Source organism: Temnothorax nylanderi, unplaced genomic scaffold (genome assembly GCF_030848795.1).
Source record: "Temnothorax nylanderi isolate EJ_2023f unplaced genomic scaffold, tnyl_v1.0 TNYL_tig0011_pilon, whole genome shotgun sequence".
Taxonomy (NCBI): Eukaryota; Metazoa; Arthropoda; class Insecta; order Hymenoptera; family Formicidae; genus Temnothorax; species Temnothorax nylanderi.
Window position 1 is genome coordinate 2237269 of NW_027249073.1, and position 25862 is coordinate 2263130.

A 25862-nucleotide genomic window follows, 5' to 3' on the forward strand; every position below is an offset into this window, starting at 1 on the left:
TTGAGTTCGTCTTATCAACACTCTACGTTGATTGGTTGGTTCTAAAAGTAAGAGCCAATCACGTTCGACTGCTACTGAGCGGCTTGGTCTGCTGAACGCGCCCATTCACACTGGTCAATTGTCCGAATTGTTTAAATGTGATTGGTCAATTCTTTCTCCGTCCGAGATCTCGGAGCGCGATTTCTAGCACCCTATAGATTTTTAGTACTTTTAGTATTTTCCGTACGTTTCGTTGGGACGATGGTTAGATCGCGCGCTGCGGTTGGCAACGTTGGCGGCCTAACCTGTTCGAGAACCGAGGCAGCGGATCCGCGGTGGTAGGTAATTTTTTGAGCCACCGTACGTTGGGTTCGCTCCGGTTGTGTCGCCGCGCTCATTGTCGCACAGGACGTTGATTGTAACGGGCACGGGAGCGGAGGTGTTTCCCGGCGAAAAATTTCCTCGTGTGGAGAGAAGCGTTCGCGTCGTTTCCGACGCGTTTGCGAAACAAAGCGGGGCCCTGCGCCGCATTTTCGTTACGAGACTCGCTCCTCGGCCGTTGTTATTCCTGTTATGTGGTGGTGAACATCGTTCAGGTGAGCGCGTGGGTTTTTTTTTCCCCCCTTTAACGTCCCACGAGGCGACGATGCCTCTTGTTCCTCTCCGACGGCGGTCGTTTTTCGCCTCGCGAGAGTCGCGAGAAACGAAGAGAGAGAGAGAGAGAGAGAGAGAAAAAAGAATATGGTGCGCACAACGAGAACGCGAGTAGGCCTCTATTTCGACATCTCTCCTTCTCTCTCTTTCCGTCGCGCTCACTCGCTCCTACTCCGTTCTCCGTGTGCCTATGCGTGCCTCTCTTTCTCTCTCTCTCTCTCTCTCTCTCTCTCTCTCTCTCTCTCTCTCTCTCTCTCTCTCTCTCTCTCTCTCTCTCTCTCTCTCTCTCTCTCTCTCTCTCTCTCTCTCTCTCTCTCTCTCTCTCTCTCTCTCTCTCTCTCTCTCTCTCTCTCTCTCTCTCTCTCTCTCTCTCTCTCTCTCTCTCTCTCTCTCTCTCTCTCTGTCTCTCTCTCTCTTTCTCTTTCTTTCTCTCTTTCTTTCTCTCTCTGTCTCTGTCTTGGTCGCTCCGAAGGAATGAGTCGTGCATCACAATGTAACGGAATACCCATCCGTCGGTTAACCTTTCCCTTTCACAAAGCTCTTTTATCTGCGACGAATTTGGAATATTCTCGATAGAGTACATCCGCTCCGATTTGCGACACGTTGTTAAGCGTCGTTCGGCTTTCCGGACTTTTTTCGTTTTTTTTTTAATCTCGAGTTTAAAGATATCCTATACGAATGATTCGGAGATAACGGAAATGCTCCTTATCCTAGATGGTACCATATTTATGTAAAGAAGCGATCTCTTTTCATCAGCTTGTACCTTATCGTCCCCTAACTTACACTTTGAGTCGTAACGTGTGTAACGTATATGTGTGTAATTAACCCTTACAGTACAATGTGAAGAACGGCATCTTATTCATACAAACGTGGGTATTAACGTGTCCGACTACTTTTCCATTTATTTAAAGTGGTTCAAAAAATTTATATTTTCCAGTTTCTAGACCAAGTGTCTGTACTTCATTTCGGAAAAAAGTTGAGTGTAGTATAAGTGGGGATTCTTTGAAATTTCGAGAAACTTCCATGTATAGAAGTGAAACGGACACGAAATATCCATGTTTGTACTGTAAGGGTTAAGTGAATCCCATTAAAAGAACGTTATCCAGTGTTTATTTCTGCAGAAATTACAGTAGCATATAGCGGCAGTGACGCTCACGCGACAAGCATATAGGAACAGGATGTCGGGGCATAGAGGTGGCGGAGGGGCTGGAAGTCACCAAGGTCCCCCGGGCCTCAAGCAGATAGATTTGGATCAAATTTGGGGAGATCTGCGCGAGGGCATAGAGCAAGTCTATAACAGGCAGTGCATGTCGAAGCCAAGATACATAGAGCTGTACACGTATCCTTTATATCGTGAAAGATAATTCTCTAATTTTTTTTCTTTTTTTTTCCTCCTGCAAACTGATTGTTTGCATTGTCATGTATTTTCCTATTACATCGTAAAATTTCTATAGACATGTATATAATTACTGTACAAGCGTTCATCAGCAGCTAACCAGGACTTCAACTAAGAGTAAAAAGGGACAAATTCAGCAAGGAGGCGCGCAGTTAGTGGGTTTGGAGCTATACAAACGCCTGCGTGATTTTCTTAGGAATTATCTTATTAATTTACTCAAAGTAAGTGTATTATAAATGTCGTGCTTTTGATCAAAAGATTTTTGAACAAGTGTCGCAATACTAATGTATTACTCGCAGCACGGCGTTGACTTGATGGACGAGGATGTGCTGCAGTTCTACACGAGACAATGGGAGGAATATCAATTCAGTAGTAAAGTATTAAACGGCGTATGTGCATACCTCAATCGCCATTGGGTACGAAGAGAATGCGAGGAAGGCCGCAAAGGAATTTATGAAATTTATCAATTAGCCTTGGTTACTTGGCGAGATAATTTATTTAAACATTTAAATAGACAGGTAAATAATATTCTTGCGAGTACCAAGGTGTATTTGTTACGCACACATGCGACAAATCTGTGCTTTCTTCTAGGTTACTAATGCAGTGCTTAAATTAATCGAGAGAGAACGCAATGGTGAGACGATAAATACCCGATTAGTTAGCGGCGTCATCAATTGTTACGTAGAATTGGGTTTGAACGAGGAAGACCCGGGTGCGAAAGGGCAAAATCTAACGGTGTATAAAGATTCATTTGAAAATATCTTTCTCGAGGATACGGAACGATTCTACAATCGCGAGAGTTCCGAATTTCTTAGGCAAAATCCTGTAACGGAATATATGAAAAAGGTATTTCCAAAAGAGAATACTGATAAATATGCGAAAGAATTATATTTAACTCTTCTTTGCATCTTCTTTTCTGTGCAGGCGGAACAAAGATTATTGGAAGAGCAGAAGCGAGTTCGCGTTTACTTGCATCAAACGACTCACGAGCGACTGGCGAAAACATGCGAGAGGGTACTTATCGAGAAACATCTGGATATATTCCATTCTGAGTTCCAGAATCTTCTGGACGCTGATAAGAACACAGATTTGGGTAGGATGTATCAGCTAGTAGCGAGAATACCAAATGGCCTTGGAGAATTGAGAAATCTTTTAGAAAGTCATATTGCCAATCAAGGTCTCGCAGCTATAGATAAGTGCGGAGACTCGGCAGCTAACGTACGTTTTTCATTTAATGTAACTGATAATGTAACTATTGCACACGTGAGATATCGCAAATCGCCTAAGTGAATTGACGGTCTTTCTCTCACTCGCAGGATCCGAAAATTTATGTAAACACGATCTTGGAGGTACACAAGAAGTACAACGCTTTAGTGTTGGTCGCGTTTAATAATGATAGCGGCTTCGTTGCTGCCCTGGACAAGGCTTGCGGACGGTTTATCAATAGCAATTCTGTCACAAGGGCAGCAAATAGCAGCAGTAAGTCACCTGAATTATTAGCCAAATATTGCGATCTGCTGCTTAAAAAGAGTAGTAAAAATCCAGAAGAGGCGGAACTTGAAGACACTCTTAATCAAGTTGTAAGTATATGATACATTTATTTATTTCTGTGCTTGAGTTCTCTGAACAAAGAACCCGCGTTGACCGCATTTATAATTTTTCTTTACAGATGGTAGTATTTAAATATATCGAAGACAAAGATGTATTTCAAAAATTCTATAGCAAGATGTTAGCGAAACGATTGGTGCAACATATGTCTGCCAGCGACGACGCGGAGGCTTCCATGATCTCTAAGCTGAAACAAGCCTGTGGATTTGAGTATACTTCAAAGTTACAACGCATGTTCCAGGTATAACATGTTATTTAATCACAGATACAGAATGTTTTTAAAATGTGAGATTAAATTTTTCTATTCTATTCTACTCGCATTGATTAAAACTTGTTGTGAACTCGATATGATATACCTGCAAATATTCAGTATCTACCATACTTTTCATGGTTTTGTGTTAAGGGAAATATTTAAAGTGATTTTTTCGAGGAGGAGTATTGCAGAAATATACTTTCATGAAAATTTATCAATTAACCTTGATTATATTTAATTAAACAAGTAAATAATATTCTTGCAAATATTAATGCATATTAATGTGCATATATTTATGTGTTTAAATCTATGCTGTTTCAGATAATTTTTGACACAGTGGTTAAGTTAACCCTTTGTTGCATAGTGTTTCTATATGGGAACACGCAGTTATTCGCAGTTATTCTATGCTTTTATGAATTTCGTAATTGGTTTAAATAACACATTTGGTATCATTATGTTCCTAAGACTTGTATGTGTGTACATGAAAAACATAAATATGTAATTATTATTTTTTTTAGCCCTACCTAATTTCTAAATTCATTTATCACTTCTAAATGAAATTTTATTACAATCGGAATTTGACACTTTTCAAGATTCTGTTGTAAGAATTTTGAAAATAATTGAAAAAATATAAAAAAATTTAATTTTAAAAACAAAATTTAAAAAAATAAAGGAACATGGAACTAGAAACTCGCCACGTCCTCATCGATTTTGGATTATGCTAAGAGCGAGATTTTCGTTAAAAAATAGCAAAAAATTTTTTGATATTGTATCTCCCATTTTGTATTTTCAAATTTTGATTGCAGATTTAAAATCAGAAGCCTAAAAAACTTACGTGTATAATTTTATACGTAAATATGTTTTTTTTAATTTGGCTGTTATATTGAATCCATTATTTTGATTTATTAAATTTCGTTTTTAGATTTGCAATTAGCAATCCTAAAAACCTTCATGTACTAAATTCCGCAAATTATGTTTAACAGAAAATTTTTGCAACAAAGGATTAATCGAACGAGAACGTAACTTTATTTTTAGTGTTCTGAATTTTTTAATAAACTTTCACGATACAATTGTAGATATTTTCTGAATTGATTGATAAACAAGCTATTTAAAATATTCCTAAGTAAAAAACAGTGCACAGAAGTTTGAGCAATGTATAGGCTATGTAGTAGATCTTTTTTTATGATTCAACGACCAAGACACTTATTTTTAAGAACAATTTCGATTAAAATATTTTTTATAATGTAAAATTTGAAAAGATTAATTCAATATTTGCAGATATATATTTATATGATGCTTGTTAACATGTAAAATACACTTCTAAGAATTAGTTCCTTATTGTAGTATTCTATAGATTGTGTATAATTTTGAGATCTTATCAATAGATAACGGATTTTGTTATTAAGAATCCTTAAAAAATATTACAATGTAATTGTAACAATTTATCCATAGGACATTGGTGTATCAAAGGATCTAAATGAACAATTCAGGAGGCACTTGACAAATTCTAATGACCCTTTAGATATAGATTTCAGTATACAAGTTTTATCTTCTGGTTCATGGCCATTCCAACAGTCCTTTACATTTTCTTTGCCAAGCGAGGTAAAACGTGCCAAAAATATCGAATCTTAATCTTTTCTTTTGGGACCTTCGCCGATTACTTACTTACTCATAATTTTCACTTGCAGCTAGAAAGATCTGTACATAGGTTCACTACTTTCTATAGTTCACAACACAGCGGCAGAAAGTTAAATTGGCTATATAATATGTCTAAGGGGGAGCTACATACAAATTGTTTTAAGAACAGATATACATTGCAAGCATCGACTTTCCAAATGGCAGTTTTGTTAGCGTACAATGGATCTACGTCATGGACAATACAACAACTGCAATATGCAACACAAATAAAGATGGATTTTTTACTGCAGGTAATGTGACAGTCTGATAGTGGTAGGCAATATGTTGAATATATAAAATACTAAGAGTTTCTTCGTACAGGTTATTCAAATACTTTTGAAAGCCAAGCTTTTAACTGCAGCTAGCGATGATGTAGCTGAACTGACCCCGTTATCGACGGTAGAACTTTTTACAGGATACAAAAAGTATGTCACTTTTATATGTATATACATATCTCCAACTACTACTTATAACAATTGCTACAACAGTATTTATTCGTTTAACAGCAAAAAATTAAGGGTAAATATTAATATACCGATGAAGACGGAATTAAAGGTTGAACAAGAGACTACGCACAAACACATAGAAGAAGATAGGAAACTTTTAATTCAGGCAGCAATTGTTAGAATTATGAAAATGCGGAAAGTATTGAAGCATCAACAGTTGGTGGCGGAAGTATTGAACCAATTAAGCTCTAGATTCAAGCCGAGAGTACATGTCATTAAGGTGAGTTTATTTATTTAAAAAAGATTCTGTTTTTTCCAATATCACTCATGTGCACAGATGCAATCTATATAATATATAAATTGCATCTATGCACACGAGTCAATATTTTAAAAAATTTGACTTGCACCATTATGGTTTTTATCCCTCCATATATTTTAAAACATCCTATAAAGACGATATTACTGATTTGTGTAAATATAAAAATTACGCAATAATAATACCAATGTTTTAATAAACCTAAAATACTTTTCTTGCAGAAATGTATAGATATTTTAATTGAAAAAGAATATTTGGAGCGCACAGAAGGACAAAAGGACACTTACAGCTATCTGGCATGATCAGGGCAACGATACAGCAACAAAAACAAAATAAAAATAACATACACAATCACTCACTCACTTTCATTGATATATACGTATCAGACTTATTTATTTAAGGTCTCGAATGTAATTCCCTATTTTTATTCTGTACATGAATACCCTTGTACCATACTGTCATTCTGGTCGCATTTAGAGTCTGGCTTTTTATATATCTTTTAAAAGATATATGGATATAGCGTAAAAGATTGTTAATAAAATTATTTCGTAATTATTAGCCAATGCTAGGTGTGTTACTGTCTGTGCTGATTTTCAAAACGAGGCGAGTATCGCTTTGCTGTAGTATTACAAGATCATCATTTAAGACTTCAGATAATCAATAGATAATTATATAAAATTATAAAAAAAAGAAGTATGTATTTTCATTGCATTATTAACACCAATATTTTCCAGCCTTGTAACTGAAAAAATACTAAGAATAATTTATTTTTTACAAACTGAAAGGAGCGTATTGTAAATGTGGAGGAAGTAAAAGATGTGTTATGTCCACTATTATATATGTATATATATAAAAGATTATCATAAATTGTAATTGGTTATACGAAAAGAAATCAACTTCACATACACACACACACACATTACAATAAGATGTACTATATAATAAAAGGCAGAATGTACAAAAATTTGCGAGCACATAGATAGTAATGCATTTTAGCAAAAGTTTAACTTTTACAATAGGCATACATAAGCCGGAAAATTTTATATCAATATATGTAAAATTCTATCATAATCATAGCAATTCAAATGTTTTTGCGCGATAGCATAATTACGTCAACTCTGCGTGTCCTAGATAGAATATTTGAAATTACAAGAAATTACAAATCTGCTAATAATTTCTTTTCGAGAGTATACTAACACCAATTCACTCAATTCACGCGATCGCTAAAAAAAAAGAAATCAACATTTTACACAATTAAATTTAAGAGTATAATTTTTTCTATGCAAAGTGTCTGGTGAGGTGATTGTCTCGATTATCTTTGGGCCGAAACAGGATTTGAAGATTAATATGCTGGTTAAACTTAATGATGATTGATCTTGAATACATTTGTTTATATGTTTGTAAAATTTTTATTGCTGTGGTAAAGAGTTGCGAGAAACGCTTGATGTTCGTGCAATATCGAAACAGTAAGAATATTTATGATATAATAGGATTTAAAAATGAAAAAGTATATATATAAACGAGTAACAAACGTAAGCTACAAGTGGTGCTTATGTGAATCTTAACTTTAGTGCCCTCAATAAGGGTCAGGAAGAATTGTAGATCCTGTAATTATAAGCGCTCATAATAGGTACGATCATCTCGAGATTGAGTTTTAAAACTCAATATGTGTATAAAAATGAACGGAAGAGAGAGAGAGAGAGAGAGAGAGAGAGAGAGAGAGAGAGAGAGAGAGAGAGAGAAGTTTAGAATTTTTAAGTACATGTATCATGATCTTAGATACTCAAATATTAATGACATTTTTTCATGGCATATTGTCAATGATAAAAATCTGAAGAGGAATAAATTGAGAATTATTGTAATTAAATTGTATTAACATACTTACCCGCAGGGTGAGTAACAACGTCTACATATTTAACAGAAAAACATTAACTTAATGTATTTTATTAAAGTGTACTGCGAATTTCCTTTTCAAATTACGAAAGCATTAACGTAATGTTATTCGAGCTATAGGTTGTGCAGAGGGATACCGACTATATTATCATACGGTCTTTATCCATGTACTTGTGATATTTGCTATTATTTAATTTCTACATAAAAAGAAGCGATTTCGACGAATTGTTTGCGAAAGTAAGTTTGTTCGCTTTTTTGTAAGTTTAGACATATACTATGGTATACATCACCTAGGTCGAAGATTTACAATCTTTTTATCGCAGAAGGAACACTAGAGGCCCCCGCACAATGAAAAATACAAGGAACAGGAAACAGATATTAGCGATTGCAAATAAGAAATCAGGAATAAAGCTGGTGTAGCATTAATACACGGCTTCCGATAGGTTAAAAATCTATTGCCTGTGTTATTCCCTGTTTCTGTTGCCTGTATTTTTCATCGTGCGTCCAACTTTATTCTTGATTCTTTAGTCCTAATCGCTAATATCTGTTTCTTGTTCCTTATATTTTTCATTGTGCGGAGGCCTTAACATTTATGTGTATCACCCAGTGAAATATCATTGATAATTTTGATGAACTGCATATTTTTTTTTAATTTGTATAGCTCGGCGCGTGACACTATTTTAAATGCGTCGCAATTGTAAAGGCAAATAATGGATATTTATATTCGCGTTGATATTCGCGGCAAAACCTGAACGCTTCGAATTTTTGTACACTCGAAAGTTTGTTATTGTCAGTTATTATTCCTCGCACCAAACGCAGAAGTTATGTAAATAAATTGAATGAGACATTTGAAACTGTGAAACGTAAAACGACTTGGATTTGATATAGTCACGATGGAAATCAATTTTTTTAGAGCGATCTCCTATTATTACCTTGTTATTACCTTGCTTTTAATCCTCGGATAGGAAAAATAGAAAAATTATCAAGCCTTAAAACAAGTTTTATCCGCAAAATGTATGATTTCCATAGCGACTGCGAAGATCTCATTTTCTTACGATTACGTGGACAAGTTTGTCGAGAACAGATCTTACATAATGTTTGCTACACATCTTAACAGAAAGGCTGCAGATTTAATGCAAGACTTGTATGCAATGTCGTTGGCATGTTACGTTAATAGAAATATAGCAGAATTTGCTAATAAAATATGACGACAGAAGCCGAACGAAATCTGTAGGATGCAGATACACCGTCCTGTTATGTTTGTAAGTTCTGTTAGTAGAAGTTTAATGCGGATACATTTGATACCAATCTGCTGCCTGTCTACTGTAGTAGAATATTCACTTATACTTATTGGATATGTTGAAAAAATCTGCAAATCCTTTTACGGTCTATTTAGTCAGATATGCATTTGCTATTTTATATAAAGTCAATGAATTGCTGTAAACACAGTAAACACACGCATGCATATGGAATGGAACAGAAACATGAAATATAAATGTTCGCAGAATTATTAATAAAAAAATAACAATATCTGATGAATCACGAATGTAAGTCTTTATTGATGAAGCATGAAATATTTCAATTCGATAATACTTGATTTTGATATGTGAAATAAATACATATACGCTTTCTATAAAAAGATGTATATCAAATCTGATTTGTGCTGTAATATATAATACTGTAAAATATAAATAGCTATAAAATGGGATTAATTTCATCTTTTGTACAGTACATAAGTTACAGTCATTCGATTAATGTTTTATACAAAGTGTCCCTGAAATGGGGACATTTAGAAATGGTCCCGGGATGTAGATTGACTAGGAACAATATTACCATAAACGCTATTACGATACATCAGTGACTTTCTGAGGTTTCCACTCTAACAACTTCGCAAAGTCTTCTTTCGTTAAGGTGATTTGCCCATTTGCCATCAAATGTATCTACAAAATTATAAAGTTGTAAAAAATTCATATTATGTAATGCCGCACAAATAGAAGAAGTTAATGACGAAATACAATGTACATACGTTTTGTTTCTTCAAATTATCTATGAGTAGCGTCTGTTTCTTAAATGCTTGCACCAATTCCGACCGCTGTTTCTCCAAATTCTTTACGGCTAATCTCTTATCGTCTTGTAACTTTCTGATTTGATTTCTTAATTCCTACAAAGTGGATACGCGTTACAGATTTAGATTGTACAGATTTAGGTATACTTTATTATACCTTCTCTTCTATCTGGCTACACTTTAAGGCACTTTTGAGTTTCTCGTTGCTTTCTAGAGATCTGTTTAATCTCACATCGAGATTGGTTGACTGTTGATTCAATGTTCTCATCTCTTTCTTAAGACTTTCTAAGTCCTAAAAGAGAATATCTCCGTAATAGACTAACAGTTGTGTAACATATAACAAACAGATGCTATAAAGATACCTTCTTCAAGACAATATTTTCGTTGCTCAAAGCTTGATAGTCTGATAGCGTATCCGAATTTACACGTTCCAACTTTGTAACTGTATCGTTTAACGTTTCTATCTGATTGCGCAGTTTAATTTGAGCGTCGTCAAGCTTCTTCTTCTCCACCTCTAATTCTTTGCAATAATCGCACTATGTATAAACATATATCATAAATTTATTTTCATAAGTCTAAGAATTTTTAGGCAGTTAGGTATTTTAATTTTTTCAAACACTCCCTTATTTACAACAGCAAGCGACAAAATGAGAAGAGACATTACCTTATTGTTATACTCGAGTTGCACCGCTTGTAACTTTTTATACAGCATATCTATCTTGCCCTTGAGCAAAGTGATAACAGCTTTATTTCCGACGTTGCTATCTTTCTTTGGAATTTCAGTGTCGTCGATACATTCTACCGATGGAGCTTCAGAGACTTTGATTGACGATGTTCTTAATTGTTTATCTATCCTTAGTGCCGTATCTCCTAAGCGCACAGCCTTTGCATCTTCCAAATTTGGATTCGCATCGTTAAATAAATTTTCGGTACGAGCATGTATGATTGAATCAACGGTCTTCATTACATCGCGCGTCTTTAGCTGAAGATCACGATTCAGTCGATAGAACTCCTTTTCCTTTGCCAATAAATCATCAGACATGTCTCTAAAATAATATCGTATTGTTGAACAAATTATACATGCTTGTAATTAACATGGCAATAATAAAAAACAATAACTTTCAGTAAGACATATAAGTCATTCTGATAATTTATCTATTTTTAAGTCTGTATTTCGGTTAATGTGATCTGATCTAGCTTAATTGTCTCACATATCCTTATATCGAATGTAAGTTACATATTTTGTTACAAATACACGATGGAATTAGGATAAATATTTGACTTAATCAACTTACGTTAGTTTTTATGGAAATACGTTCATTCAATGCTTCTTTGTAATAAAAAGAAGGCTTGAAAAGTCCTTTAAAATCGTTGTTTACACCGTGAGAAAAATAATCGGCTACTATATAAAAGCGACACCTTTTAAGGTTAGAAAATATATTGATGGAATATGATAATAGTGATAATAGTGTAACATGATGCAAATGGTACATAATACATTTGAAATTAAATAATGTAATAATTTAATCGATGAAAATTTTTCGACATTATATAGACGGAAAGCAAGGAGCAATGATTTAAAATAACTTCATTTTGTGTAAAAAGTAACAAACTTATTTAAAATCATGTAATTAATTAATAAAATCGCATGTAATTTTTTTAATTAGAAGAGGAATAATTTCCTAAAAGCTTTTTTGGGATCACCCAGAATATAAAAGTTAAAAACAGTTTAACCCGGTAAAAAATTTTTCATATAAAAACATATGTTACTTTTCTTGTTATATACAAGAAAAATAATAAGAATTTAAAAATAATTAAAAGGATAATTTTCGCATTTTTTTTTTTTTTTACAAAGTTATTCTTCTAATTATTTTTTAATTATGATTATATTCTTTTTAGTATATTTTTCCTAGTATATATATGGACAGATCGATTATCGATTATATATACATTAGGAGAAAGGAAGAGAAAGGAAATATATATAGACATATTTTAATACAATTGCATATAATTATACGATTTATTATGCGAATGATATATAAAATTTATACGATGCATTTTCAAAGAAAAAAAATTGAATTTCAGCCATGTAACGTGTATAATAACACATACCTATATATGCGTGTATATTCAGACAAGAAACGCTGGAGAAAATTTACAACAAAAGAATTCGGCAACGCAACAATTTTCACGTACTCCATCGTATTTTATTTTAATAAATTATCCGATCATCAATTAATATTTTCTCTTTTATCACAAGCAGTCCACCTAAATGTAAATGTGTACGCGTATAAGGTGATATAAAGGCACGGAATCATTCCTTTCACCCGCGTGCGACAATTTCATCTCCATCGACTCCTCCAAATTACGCTTCCGGTGGTATAACAAGGTGGCGAATAAGCGTTTCCGGCTCCAAAATTCGAGGTGAGCGTGTTCAATCGAATAATCTCATTAATCCTTCCAGCAGACATTGGCAATCGCTTTTGACATTTCGTCGCGTCTTCTTTCGAGTTTCCGTTTAGCTAATCCGACCTAACCTAACCTAACCCTTCTCGTACCGAAAAACGCGAGTGATATCGTCGTAACGCGCGGAAGATCTAATCGCGGAAAGGATCTTCGAAGTACACATCGACCGATCCGCTCGCTTCTCGCCGCTTATCGTCGTATCTGTCATTGTCCTGTTGTCAGTGATATACCAAGCCGAGGAAGGAACGTCTCGGACGGCGGCAGCGGTGGGGCTGAAAGGTACTTTTCGCGAGGCATGCGAGACCGACCGCCGACGTCGATCCTTGTCTAACGAGAACCGACGGGAGACGTAAGGAGAAACGTATCAAAGCATGGGCAATGGTACGTCACTGCGCGCACCGTTTTGATTAAAGATGGAGGAGACGAGAGACGAGAGGTTCCTGTCGCGAAGACGTTCCGCCGCTTTGAAGCCGTTCAAAGTTAAGGACGAGAGAGTGGCCACTCTCAAGAAGGTACGCGCGCGTCGGACGATCCCCGCTCGCCGGGCTATCGTTCACGTGAATCACGTTTCGAACCTTGAACCTTCGCCGCCCAGCGAGATATCCTCCGGGATATCGTAAACAAATCTCACTGAAGCGTGACGTTTCTTTTGTCAGGTGGCGGCGATCTTGCAGAAGTCCGAGATTGACAGGACGGCGGAGGAAACCGGGATACTCGCCTCGTGCAGCGACGTGGTGAAGGAGGTTAATTTACGGTAATGGCCATTACGAGGATACTTTTAAGAATGTCGAATAGACGATGCCGTCGTTCGTAGTCAAATCTGCCTTGGAAACGGAGTAAGATCCTGTCCCAGGCTCGTACAGGTTTATCGGATATTTCTGTATTATTTTTTACATTTTTGTGCGATGGTTCACTACGTGATAAACATGTAAATATATCTTGTTGGTCACAAATTATGTTCTAATAATATAGAAAGATATCTGTAAATATACATATTTAATACATTAATACCTTTTCATTTTGGTATAGATTATAATTTTCAATGGAATATAAACAAATATAAAATTCCTTTTGTGTATAAATTATTATTAATAGATTATATCTATAATCTATTAATAACGTTTTGCTATATAACAATTCTTAGTTGCAGTGCAATGTCAATGAGACGCGCATTAACATGCTAACAATGTATTCTTTGATATTAAAGGGAATACAAAATTATGTGTAACTCACTTATCTACACTTGCAGGCAAGAGAAACGAGATAAAATAAAGGCAAGATTGGAGGAAGTTGAGGACGCGCCGGAAATCCTGGAGGAAAAATGCATACGCTTGGCAGCGGCGATCAGTAGAGCAACGTCACTCGCGGTGTACACTGGCGCTGGTATTAGCACGGCGGCATCTATTCCAGACTACAGAGGCACTAACGGAGTTTGGACTCGTATGCAACAAGGAAAGGACATTGGGTAGGAATCATTTTAACTGGAACTTCATCTTACGTGTCAATAATTTTTGTTTTATTTTGGCTTATTAGCCTTCACTATTCGATAAGTCGAGACTGTCCAATAAAATTTATGAAAAATTTCACATATGATGGTCAATAATCTTTCCTTTTTCATTTTCTTTCGTTAATCTTTGTCGACTAGTTGAAACTGCTCAATAAAATTTGCAAAAGATCCCACGTACATTTCTATTTATATTTCTAGTTACCTTGTGTCCATTGTAGTGATTTACATTTATCGATTGTGCATTTTTATTATTTACTATTTTGAAAAAATGAATAAAGACAATTTGCCGTAAGATCTCTTTGATATTGTACGGTTCAGTACAAATTATCAATAATAATCGTAGCATAATAGACATAATACCTGTGAATAACAATTTAAATAAGAAGGAATATTATATTTACATTTTTATACATTTTATATTATATTATTTTATATTTATAATCCGTGTATCTATTGTTACACCATTTATCCAACAGGAATCATGATCTCAGTCAAGCTGAACCAACCGTGACGCACATGGCCCTTTACGCATTGTATAAAGCGCGAGTTCTCAAACATGTGGTTTCCCAAAACTGTGACGGATTACACTTACGCAGTGGTATCCCGCGTAATCTTCTGTCCGAGGTGCACGGCAATATGTATGTGGAAGTTTGTAGAGCGTGCAAGCCGTCTAGAGAATATTGGAGACTTTTCGACGTTACTGAAAAGACTGCGCGATACCAGCACGGCACGGGAAGATTATGCCACAGATGTAATTCGATGCTGCAAGATTCTATCGTCCATTTCGGCGAGAGGGGTAATCTGCCTTGGCCAATCAATTGGAACGGAGCGAGTAGAGCTGCGAAGCAAGCGGATGTTATATTGTGTTTGGGTTCTAGTCTGAAGGTTCTTAAGAAGTATCCGTGGTTGTGGCAAATGGACAAGCCCGTGCAGAAGAGAGCCTCTCTGTACATTGTCAATTTACAGTGGACACCGAAAGACGAGAATGCGGTTTTAAAGATAAACGGGAAATGTGACGAAGTGATGAGGAAAGTCATGAGCCACTTGGGACTGGAGATACCGCAGTATAATCGCACAAAGGATCCGATCTTTTTTCATGTGGTAAAGCTTCAAAACGGCGAGCAACTCACCAAGACTCAACCATGCCTCGAGGAGCCAGCCGTTAAGGAGCCTCTAAGCCAAAGTAGCGATGAGAATGTCTTGCACGCGGTGCAAGAAACCGATAAAGAAGACTGCATATCGTCAATAGCGGTAGCTGATATAACAACCACTTATCCGGCACCATTTTTCGCCGCATTACCGTTTCTGTCTATGGGCTTGCCATTTCCTCCTATGTACATGTATCCCCAGTTGACGCCATTATTTTATTATCCTTTTATACAAATACCAAACGTGCCAGCGGAGGCACCGAAACCGAAACCAGCGTGTTCGTTTTGTATGGAGCACGAGGGCTCCCTTACCTGTTTGTATTATCAACGTGACGGGGACTGTCCAGCACCGATAAAGGCCGAGAACGAGCAGAAGCAAGAGGAAGGTGCTCTAGTGATTCGCGCGGACACTCCCGTAGCATCTCCAAAGAATCCAGGCTGGTTTGGCAAAGGATATCGTAAGGGTATGAAGAGGAAGCGGTAGCATCCACTCTATGTAAATCTATGCAATATGCTTGGCCGACTATTTATCGGGATTATACAATATAATCTTATATTAAACAATATATTTACATACATAAGTATTTAAAGCCTCCATATCATAATGAAACTCTTGGATATTTTGTAGATTTATAGCAATTTGATTCCAGTATTCAAAGCTTTAAAAAAGAAATAGACTGAAATTTTGGAAGTATTTCCTAATGATGAAAAAGCAATCCATTATTTTTGTCCACTTCAAAATAGAAGTTATCGAGCTCTGCCATGGTTATCTAAACTTTCCTCCAAGATAGGCAAACGGAGTGCACATTTTTAATTAAAGATTGTGAACAACAATAGCTATTAATTTTCAACAAAACATTTATCTTTATCTTACTACAAAAATGTTTTTCTCGTTCAACTTGATTTGTTTCCTCAAATGTGCCCCCTATTGTCTGATTTTGTTAGATACTTGATATTATTTTATTCAAGAGAATTGTCGATTTTTATACACCATTTTACTGATCTATTGTACAATTCGGTAATTATTATAATATATAAATCGTGGTATGTGAGTGTTTCTAAAGGAAAATTTTTTTTTTCTATAAATTATGTTAAAACAAAAATTAAATTATTTTATTTAAATGTATTTGTTTTTAACGTAAAATTGTTTGGGTTTATATTCTAATATATGTTTCAAAATTAATAATTTTAATGGATTTATTATTTAGCACCATTATTAATGTGTGCGAAAAATAATGAAAAACGTTTATTTCTTGCAACCCAACTTTATATGTTAATATTTTCAAGAATGTCATCCTTCCTATATTTGCAAATAAGTTGGGTCAAGTGTAAAAACAATATAAATTTTGTCCGATAGATATTTATTTATAACAATGGTTATAAATTCAACATATTTCATATACTCATTAGAAACTCTTTTAATAACTTATAGAAAAATTATTTTATTTTCTATTTATTGTTTTATTTAGCGTCCTTACTCGAATTAATCAAAAGTGGCTTAATACTTGCCCTAGTCGATCATACTCATTCCTGTCTATCAAGTGCGTATTGTAATACATAAATAAATATAAAACTAAATATGTAGACATTTTATAGTTACGTATCTCTTTTAGGATGTGTCTTAGAATACGTGAATACTAGCGAACATCTCATTGTCATTTAACATATTTTTATAAAGTAGTTAAAAACAAATATATCATTTTAAGAGCTTCCTAATTTAAATTATTGCTACTGCGCATTATCTATGTTATTTAACTGATATGTATTTCATAGGCATGTAAAGATAGATCTGACATTGGCCAAATGTACCTGTCTTTAACATACCGTAGGAAATATCGAGCCATTTCCTTTCCTAATTTGTGAAAGTCGTAACTTGTGAGCTACCGGTGTAATTCACAAGATATACACGTAAACTTCCACGGAAAAGAAAATGTATTTATTTAACATTTATCTATTCGTTATTTGTAATATATACATGTATTTACAATAGTATGTGCAGATACAATTGGTTATTTGTTTCACTAATGCGCATAGTAAAGGGTGTCAAAGAGTCCAATATTTTGCTTCTCTTTTTTTCTTATATTTCAATTCGAACTGTATACAAATATGTGAGACACTGGCTAGTGTTTATTCTTACATGTTTTAATATGACTTGTTTTTTAATGATTTCATATAATATATTTATGACTATGTTTATTTGAATTACACTTCTTGGTTGATATCTTGGAATCAATACGATATTCGTAGCATTATATATTATATATATATATATATATATATATATATATATATAAATAAAATGTAGGAATAAAAACATAAATATTCTATGTATATATATCTCTATTGAATATCTCTGTATAATTTAATTATTATAATTATTTAAATTATTTGTATTTATAATTGTCTATTGTCTCTCCAAATTGTTTTCTAGAGGTTTAAGAAAATATTTACTGCATGAAAATAAAGTAGATAGAATAAATAATAAATTTATCTTTTTGATAAAGACAAAATCTAGAAGTAAGGTTTTCCTATTCTAATTTGAAAATTATAAATAATAAAAGAGAAGCACAAAAAGTGAATAAAGCAATAACAAAACTGATATATAATGGTATAATTTAAAAAATATTGTTTGGTTAGAGAATTAAATGTATCATTCAACATGTTACGAATATAATATCGGCAATTCTCTTAAAGCAATATATTAATTATAAATAAAATATAATATATTGAATGACCTGATGCAATATGGCAATTATTATTCTTCCAGGTCACTATATATGTACGCAAGTATTGTATACTTAAAAAAATGAATGCTTTTCCTAGAAATTATAACACCATTAACATATATGTGTTGTGTAACGTGTTTTTTTTTTAATATAAAAACCTGAATTTTTTCGTTAAAATTTCAGTGCTTAGATAAGAAAGTTAAAGTTTATACAACATAGAGTCTGTTTTTTATTGCTGAACTGGCTGCACTAGTTTGGAGTTTATCTTTTTTACTCCACATTGGAAGGAAAAAGATAAACTCTAAACTGGTGCAGCTAGTTCAGATATAGAAAACAGACCCTATAATTAGAAACGTGTGTCACTATATCAAGAAAGAAAGTAATATATGTCTATTTAAAATCTATTTTCGATACAAATGGTCCGCTTTGCGAAAGAAGTCAGATATTTATTACGTTAATGTGCTTTTGTCGTTTTATCTTTATCTTTTCTTTTTTCATGAGAGAATGTTTCTCGACTTTATAAACTTTCACGATAAATGAAATATCGCTCAGGTACAATCTTGTATACGTCTTGTTAGATATCCTAAGAAATTCTTAATTATTAAATTCTTCGCTCAAAAGCAAAATTTCACATTGGCTGAGATGAGCCCCGGACGCCCCGGTCCTGAATAAGCTTCAGAAAATGTTAAACGTCAACTCATTAAAAAATTATTACTGAATGAAATAGGTAAGGGTTGAAAAAAGGAGGCCTAATTCCATTGATCTTAATACACGTTATTAATCCTACGTTACTCGCCTAGTTTCTTTTAACGTATGTAATAGCGTACAAATGTTGGAAATAAACTGTTACGTTATAGAAATGAACTGAGGATAAAAAATAATTTAAAATATATGTCAAAGGTTCAGAGGATTAAAAATCAAATAAGAAAAAATAGGAGCTAATTAATTGTAAATTTCTTTTTTAATTAGAAGCTAAATTTTGCGATCAGAGTCCAGGACAAGCCTTGAACGGGGGGCATGTAAAGGGGTTAATATCGGGGTTCGCGCGGGTCTCGCGCCGGCACTGGCGGGATATGCATGCGAAGTTGCGAAGGAGCGAGAGCGAGAGGAGAGTATCGCTCTCGCGTTCACGGGCGCGGGCGCCTGGCCTGGGGTTGGCCCTCGTCTCTCCTTGTCGCTCCTATCCCGTTGTTAGCCGGTGCAAAACCCAACCCCGGCTACCCGGAATTTCGTCGCTGGTGACGAATCGTCATTGAACAGCTTCCCCGGTGGAAAATTAGCCGAGGCAGCCGTTATTGCAGGACCTCCGCGGCGGAGCTCTTGCGTCGATCGCGACGCTCCACGATCCCGCGCTCGAGGTTCTTCGCCGTCGCGGTGCTTGGCGTCTTTGAACTTTGAACGGACGAGCGGTGGTGAACGTCAACGACGAGGAGAGAGAGAGAGAGAGAGAGAGAGAGAGAGAGTGTGTGTGTGTGTGTGTGTGTGTGTGTGTGAGAGAGAGAGAGAGAGAGAGAGAGAGAGAGAGAGAGAGAGAGAGAGAGAGAGAGAGAGAGAGAGAGAGAGAGAGAGAGAGAGAGAGAGAGAGAGAGAGAGAGAGAGAGAGCCTACGGCGACGGCGAAGCGGGGAACCGGGACTCCGGGAGGCGGAAGAATGACGCGAGGTGCGCGCGAGGTCGCCGCCAGGAGTACGGCCGCCCCGTCTCCGTGAACCGCGTCGGGGAGGTGGTGATCCATTCGGGCGAGCGACGTGCAGCAGCGGAACCCGCGGACATTGGTGAGTCGAAACACGTAGTCGGGAAAAAGCCGCGCGTGGGGATGGCATAGGGTGGCGGAGGACGACGGTGTGCGGTGTGGCTGGTGGCAGGGCGACGGAGAGGCAGGTAGAGGTGTTGCGCGTATGCAGGGGGAACGGGGAACGTGGAGAAAGGAACGAGGAGGCCGAGAGAGAGAGAGAGAGAGAGAGAGAGGGAGGGAGGGAGAGAGAGAGAGAGAGAGAGAGAGAGAGAGAGAGAGAGAGAGGAGAGAGAGAGAGAGAGAGAGAGAGAGAGAGAGAGAGAGAGAGAGAGAGAGAGAGAGAGAGAGAGAGAGAGAGAGAGAGGAGAGAGGAGAGAGAGAGAGAGAGAGAGAGGAGGAGAGAGAGAGGAGAGAGAGAGAGAGAGAGAGAGAGAGAGAGAGAGAGAGAGAGAGAGAGAGAGAGAGGAGAGAGAGAGGGAGAGAGAGAGAGAGAGAGAGGAGAGAGAGAGAGAGAGAGAGAGAGAGAGAGAGAGAGAGAGAGAGAGTGAGAAGGGGATAGAGGGAGAGAGAGGCCTGCGACTTGTCGCCATGGTGATTCTGTGCAGCATCGCTGTATCGCCACGAACTTGTGTATCTCAGGACCTTGTCCTTTGATTCGTTTTCTTTTAAAGGCAGTTATGCCCTAAAGCTTTTCGTCCTAAAGATGCCATTTGTAAACGACCGAGATATCATTTGTTTTTGTTCTTCGAATAAAACGGTCGTTTTCTGCATATTAATGATTTTCGAATGTATTCAGATGTTTGAAAAAAGAATGATTGGGCGATATAATTCTCTCAGCGCGGCGGTTCGAATGATTTTAGAAACGATCGAGAAATGATCAATGTCGTTTTAATTATACGCAGATTTTAAGAGAATTTTAATCTCGGTTTAATTTATTTTCATCTTTTTCTAATTTTGAAAATTAGAACAAGATAAGAACAAGTTGAACCGAGATTAAAGTTAATCTACATATCGGTAAAAATGGATATAAAAAGATTTGTTTTACATTTTTATTCAATTGGTCATCTGGTAATATCTTTTAATTGTAGCCTCGATTTGAATTATCGCGAGAAACATGAGATTAATTGCGATACCAAATAGCATTGAGATTGGAAAGGGAAATTAAATTAAGCAATTAGAAATTCCGTTATAAACTCTCTAATTAAAACTTCCGTTACAAACTGCAAATTGCATTAATCGCCGATTAAATTTATTTAAATTTTGATGAGAGAAAGTCATCCTTAAACTTCGTCGATTTTAACATTAAGCTTAAAAAAAAAATCATGAATTATATTTATGCTTTCGAGGTATCATCGATTATTTTGATCTACTTTCAAGTTCGCGGAATAAAACTTTTCTATCGATCGAATACCACATAAATTATATCTCGCAACTATAGAAGAATTTTCCCCGCTTATCTTTATTTATAGAAGACACAGAGTATTATCACAATGTTTATTTATATTTCTCTTCGAACACCGCCTGTCCCCGTCCATGATACATGCGCCATTGGCGATTACTACAATAAAGGCCATCGCACACAAAATTGCAGAGTTTATTAAGTAATTTTTTTACGAATTAGTAGAATTTAGCCAAAATATCGAATAAATCTTATTCCATTTAGAATATTTTTAATCAGTAAGCTCATATGTAGTTCCCGAAACAGCCCGATTTTGCATTTTTGCTCTTAAACATTTATAATAAATAAAATACGAGTTAAAGTGTGCACTTAGTGCATAAAGTGCACTGCCGCTATAGGATCCCCTTAACACCGACAGCTCGTACACCCTGGCGGCGGTTTCGGGGACTAATCGGCACTCTCGTGTCGAGAAGGCACCGCGGTCACCGCGGTGAATCGCGTGTCTGGTGCTCGGTCGTCGCGTCGCGCGTCGCACCGTTTTCCCGTGCGCAAGTCGCGTTGTGCGAACGCTCATTAAACGTTTCGTGTGTTGTCCTTCGCCCCCGCGGTGGTGCGGTTTCGCGTGCCGGGGCAGCGGGCTCGGGGGCGCGCGCAGGGGGAGGCGATTACGGAGCCGAAAGCAGCGCGCGTGGGTGACAGCGTCGCGCGCGTGCCGCGTTGGAAGAGAGTACGCCGTACTCGGACGGATTCCCGAATACTCCGCGGAAGAAAGGAGAGAGAGCCAACAGCGAACTCGCGCGCGCGCGCGAGAGCAATGGCGCGTGCGGGTCGACGCGCCGCGGGTGCGACGTGTACACGGCGCGGCAGATGATACCGCGGCGCCCGGATCCGCGTGGTATGTTTACGTTGCGCGCGGGGATCTCACGTACGCGTTTACGACGGTGCAGCGCGCTGCTGCTCACCGAAGGAGACCTCGAGCGCGAGCAGCCGCGTCGTGAGCCGCCATGAGACGCATCAGCGGTAAGCCATCGTCACGAGATCTCTCTATACGTGCCGAACGTTACCTCCTCGTCCCCCCGCGCACGGTTTCCTCGGCGTCCTTCCCCCCCCCCCTTCTCCCTCCCGCCCCTCTACTTTTCGTGAAAACGGGATTCTCCGCGTCCTCGCCGGGAACGATCGTTCCCGACTTTCGCGTTTCCGTATCGAGATCGATCATGTTACATTGGTCGGTACTTCGCATATGCTTCGTGTATGTGTGTGTGTGTGTGTGTGTGTGTGTGTGTGTGTGTGTGTGTGTGTGTGTGTGTGTGTGTGTGTGTGTGTGTGTGTGTGTGTGTGTGCGTGTGTGTGTGTGCTGATGTGTGCTTACATACGGCGCGTTGTGTGTTTGTTTGTGTGTATGTACGCGTTTGTGTGTGTGTGTTTGTTTGTGTGGTGTGTGTGTATATGTTGTGTTTGTGTGTATGTGTGTGTATGTGTATGTGTACGCTGATTGTTACGTTTCTGTAATCTTATTTCGGAGCGTGATACTTCGTTATCCGATTGATTCTGTACAGTTGGTGTTGTAATTTCGTCACGTTTTCGTTGGTAGATAAATTACGAGTTTATTGTTTGTCGAAAGTAACGATATTTGTTGAAATGTTAAGTAGAATTCATATCGTTGTGCTGGGAACAAAGTAAAAGCTTTGCAGAGTTTTATATTTTGATTTTTAAACCGAAGAGTTCAAAAGCGTTAGATGCAATTTTATTATTTTTAGGGATTATAGTTTTAGTACATGAAAATAGATTAAAATTTTTTTTATTTAACGATATTTATTTTTATTTAATTTTTTCTTTGAAAATTATTCTTTAGGGGAAGATATTAATTTAGATATATTTGGATATAATTGTCTGTATCACACAAGAGTTCTGTATAGAAAAATATATTCTCCGGAGTATCGTACATTATAATTGCACTTAATTCGATTTGAAATGTTAAATATTCAAAAATGGCATTAAAAAAGATTTAGTTTCTTTTCTTATATTTTTCTAAAAATGATGTTCTTATTAATCTTAATAATTCTTTTCAATTTTTTTGATTGCATTTAAATATGTCTTATTCTTTGTTCTTTTATATGGCATAATTATTTAATTTCAACATCTTTTTAAGATAAAAAACCATTTTTAATGAAATTATAATGCTAGATAATATACATATATATTTTTTAAATGAAACTTTCACACACGATTACACGGTAATTATTTTACATTCTATATTTTTCATATTAATATTTTTTAAATCCGAAAATTTGCTTTATTATAATGTTCTTTTATTCTGATTTTCTATACAAAACACATTCAAAAATTAATTAGATTACTTTAACGCTTTGAAACTTTTCGAGCACAAAGTTAAAGTTATGTACTTTATTACTTCTCGTATATTAAAACAATACTATTTTGTAAAAGTTTTTTTTATAATAGTATGCTTTTTTCTTTTTATCTAACGACATAATGATTGTATTATGCTTTTTATCATTCTTTTTTAATAATAATTTTCAAGTTAATTTTTGAGATATCTTGAATATAATTTTCTGAACTGACTAATGTAGAATTAATATAAAACTGTGAAATTATTTTAAGTCTTTTAAGAAAGTTAAGACTTCGAGATAATGAGAGCCATCGCAAAGTTAATCTCCTAGTCTTTCAAATGGCGTTTTTTCTCTGTTTTAAACGATGGAACTTTTTTTAAAAACTACTAAGAACGCTAGAACTCCTCGGGGAGACATTCAGACACTCCAATATTTTTAAAATAATTCTGAGAAAGTGGGACTAAACTTTACAGAGATTACCATCATGAAACATCGATAAACAGGAATGTGTATCCCTCGTTTCCCTTCCTCCCTCGTTTCCCTCCCTCCCTCTTTGCACGTGCGTGTGTGTATGTGATATTAAAATAAATTTGTAAATGTGTGTATAATGCTGTATTTAAATCCAAATTGCATAGCATTATCATTGCATTTACCTTGCAGAAAACTTTCATATATTTGAGAGATATGTACGGCATTTTTAATTGTTAAAAAATGGGTTAATGAACCTCAGCCAGGTTTATTAGCCCATTTTATTTTTCTCGATGTCTAATGTTAAAATGTTAAGGTATTCTGTATTGATCCGGTTTTTTCATTACTAGTTACTACTAAGGTAGAAAAGAGGAAATCCAGGTTATAGTTTACGATTTAGTTAGACTGTAGTAATGTCTGTCTAATTAGCCTTGATTAGATGGGGGGTAGGGAGGCGGCTGCGAGCGGACACGAAATAATATTTGTGAAATTAAATTTTGTACTGCATTTCATAATTTCTAACGTGTATTTCTGAGGCACTTAATATGCAAACACGGATACATATGGATAGTAAATGTGTTTATAAAAATCAGTATTAATCCAAGTGATTAGATGAAAAAGATCTTGGTAATTATCTGTCTTAATTAACACACATAAATTTTGAATAATTTTAACGATATTATAAAATGTTATCTTATCAAATGCAAATGATAACACAGATAAATGATCCGAAAAGGAAATCTGAAAAACGTTGTCGTTACGAACTCTTTGATGCATAAACGAATTATTTTTGCGTAAACGATAAATTCGTGCATAATTATGTTATATATGGAGGGATAAAAGTTATAGTGGAGTAAGTCAAATTTTTTAAAATTTTTTCTCGTGTGCATAGATGCAATCTATACAATATATAAATTGCATCATCTAGGTCTATTTATTTTACTGTAAAATATTATTGCATAGATTTGATATGATTAACGTTTTGATAAAAAAAGGATTTTCGAAATTATGAGAAATTATTTCCAATTCTGTATTCTGATTGTTCAATTAAATCGGTAGCACGTGAACGCGAAAAGAGTTTAAATTTTTATCGTACAAATTCAACATTTAAAGTTAAGTAGCTAAGCTTGCCTCTCTTTATTCTTTTTATCCTTTATTTTTCTTCTTTCACCATGTACAAGTTGTGCAAAATCAGCGTTCTCGATGTACGAGTGCACTTGGATTGTGCCCAGCACCGAATTGTATAAAACCGCTGATGAACTCGGGTGGGTTTGCAACTCACGTTCGTCAGAATGTAGAGGAATTGCTTTCCAGTATCGACTCTCACAATCGTTACTCGATTTGCATAAAGATATATGATAGCATTATCTCTTTTATATTTTGTTACGGATATTCCTACGTTATGAAAGTCTAGATAAAGGAAAGATAATGTTTTAGAAAGCTTTAATAGCTTTAACTGCTTTAACAGCCGTTCTGATTGTTTGAGAAGCATTATCTTTAAATACTGCGAGAAAAATCATAAATATTACGATTTTTTTCTTAAGGCAATCTTTATTAAGTTATAAAACACTCTTATATCTGACAATTTTTTAACGAGGATATTTTGAAATAATTTTTTTGCAATATAGCAGTTATATAATCTTACGAAGAATGATATGGCTGATTATTCACTAATTTTGATGGGTTTTGCTAATAAATCTACGTTAAAAATAAATCGATGCAGTTTAATTTATTTGTTTTATTCAATGTATAATATTTATTTAAGACTTTGATTTTCGA

At 35.8% G+C, this 25862-nt stretch overlaps 4 protein-coding genes across 7 annotated transcripts in view; 3 read left to right on the forward strand and 1 right to left on the reverse strand.

Moving 5' to 3' along the window:
- Nucleotides 1-223: 223 nt before the first annotated feature.
- Cul1 (cullin 1) lies at nucleotides 224-9761 on the forward strand. 3 transcript variants are annotated; one of them, XM_071697329.1, is made up of 13 exons: nucleotides 224-317; nucleotides 1755-1972; nucleotides 2088-2250; nucleotides 2329-2547; nucleotides 2621-2875; nucleotides 2954-3247; nucleotides 3346-3609; nucleotides 3699-3878; nucleotides 5343-5492; nucleotides 5579-5818; nucleotides 5889-5992; nucleotides 6074-6293; nucleotides 6551-9761. In XM_071697329.1, the coding sequence occupies exons 2-13, from the start codon at nucleotides 1812-1814 to the stop codon at nucleotides 6629-6631; spliced, it is 2331 nt and encodes a 776-aa protein (XP_071553430.1). In that variant the 5' UTR covers nucleotides 224-317; nucleotides 1755-1811; the 3' UTR covers nucleotides 6632-9761. The 3 variants fall into 3 exon arrangements, with proteins under 3 accessions (XP_071553430.1, XP_071553429.1, XP_071553432.1); XM_071697328.1 differs by having other exon boundaries at nucleotides 268-575; XM_071697331.1 differs by lacking the exon at nucleotides 224-317 and adding an exon at nucleotides 1118-1350.
- LOC139767736 (testis-expressed protein 9) lies at nucleotides 9758-11757 on the reverse strand. The gene is made up of 6 exons (XM_071697335.1): nucleotides 11583-11757; nucleotides 10952-11333; nucleotides 10650-10823; nucleotides 10445-10579; nucleotides 10249-10383; nucleotides 9758-10162 (listed from the first exon to the last, which is right to left on the reverse strand). Exons 2-6 carry the CDS (start codon nucleotides 11327-11329, stop codon nucleotides 10067-10069), a joined length of 918 nt encoding a protein of 305 aa, XP_071553436.1. The 5' UTR covers nucleotides 11330-11333; nucleotides 11583-11757; the 3' UTR covers nucleotides 9758-10066.
- Nucleotides 11758-12589: 832 nt separating this feature from the next.
- Nucleotides 12590-18255, forward strand: Sirt7 (sirtuin 7). Of its 2 annotated transcripts, XM_071697334.1 has the most exons (6): nucleotides 12590-12711; nucleotides 12976-13032; nucleotides 13167-13265; nucleotides 13410-13507; nucleotides 14003-14218; nucleotides 14737-18255. In XM_071697334.1, exons 3-6 carry the CDS (start codon nucleotides 13167-13169, stop codon nucleotides 15890-15892), a joined length of 1569 nt encoding a protein of 522 aa, XP_071553435.1. In that variant the 5' UTR covers nucleotides 12590-12711; nucleotides 12976-13032; the 3' UTR covers nucleotides 15893-18255. The 2 variants fall into 2 exon arrangements, with proteins under 2 accessions (XP_071553435.1, XP_071553434.1); XM_071697333.1 differs by having other exon boundaries at nucleotides 12590-13032.
- A 3440-nt stretch (nucleotides 18256-21695) lies between these two features.
- The window catches only part of Ckn (CRK like proto-oncogene, adaptor protein), a 31254-nt gene continuing 27087 nt past the window's right edge, over nucleotides 21696-25862 (forward strand). The window contains exon 1 of the mRNA XM_071697332.1: nucleotides 21696-22287. Within this exon, the coding sequence (XP_071553433.1) occupies nucleotides 22272-22287 (16 nt within the window). The 5' untranslated portion in view covers nucleotides 21696-22271. The remainder of the gene's footprint in view (nucleotides 22288-25862) is intronic.

What these genes read in the sequence shown, in the direction of transcription:
- Sirt7 (XM_071697333.1), top strand. Translation starts at nt 13,167, where the DNA reads ATGGAGGAGACGAGAGACGAGAGGTTCCTGTCGCGAAGACGTTCCGCC. An exon ending in GTGAAGGAGGTTAATTTACG is followed by an intron (nt 13,508 to 14,002) that starts GTAATGGCCATT and finishes CTACACTTGCAG; the next exon opens with GCAAGAGAAACGAGATAAAA. An exon ending in CAACAAGGAAAGGACATTGG is followed by an intron (nt 14,219 to 14,736) that starts GTAGGAATCATT and finishes TTTATCCAACAG; the next exon opens with GAATCATGATCTCAGTCAAG.
- LOC139767736 (XM_071697335.1), bottom strand. Translation starts at nt 11,329, where the DNA reads ATGTCTGATGATTTATTGGCAAAGGAAAAGGAGTTCTATCGACTGAAT. An exon ending in AACTCGAGTATAACAATAAG is followed by an intron (nt 10,824 to 10,951) that starts GTAATGTCTCTT and finishes GTTTATACATAG; the next exon opens with TGCGATTATTGCAAAGAATT. An exon ending in ATAATTTGAAGAAACAAAAC is followed by an intron (nt 10,163 to 10,248) that starts GTATGTACATTG and finishes ATAATTTTGTAG; the next exon opens with ATACATTTGATGGCAAATGG.
- Cul1 (XM_071697329.1), top strand. Translation starts at nt 1,812, where the DNA reads ATGTCGGGGCATAGAGGTGGCGGAGGGGCTGGAAGTCACCAAGGTCCC. An exon ending in ATCTTATTAATTTACTCAAA is followed by an intron (nt 2,251 to 2,328) that starts GTAAGTGTATTA and finishes TATTACTCGCAG; the next exon opens with CACGGCGTTGACTTGATGGA. An exon ending in GCGGAGACTCGGCAGCTAAC is followed by an intron (nt 3,248 to 3,345) that starts GTACGTTTTTCA and finishes TCTCACTCGCAG; the next exon opens with GATCCGAAAATTTATGTAAA.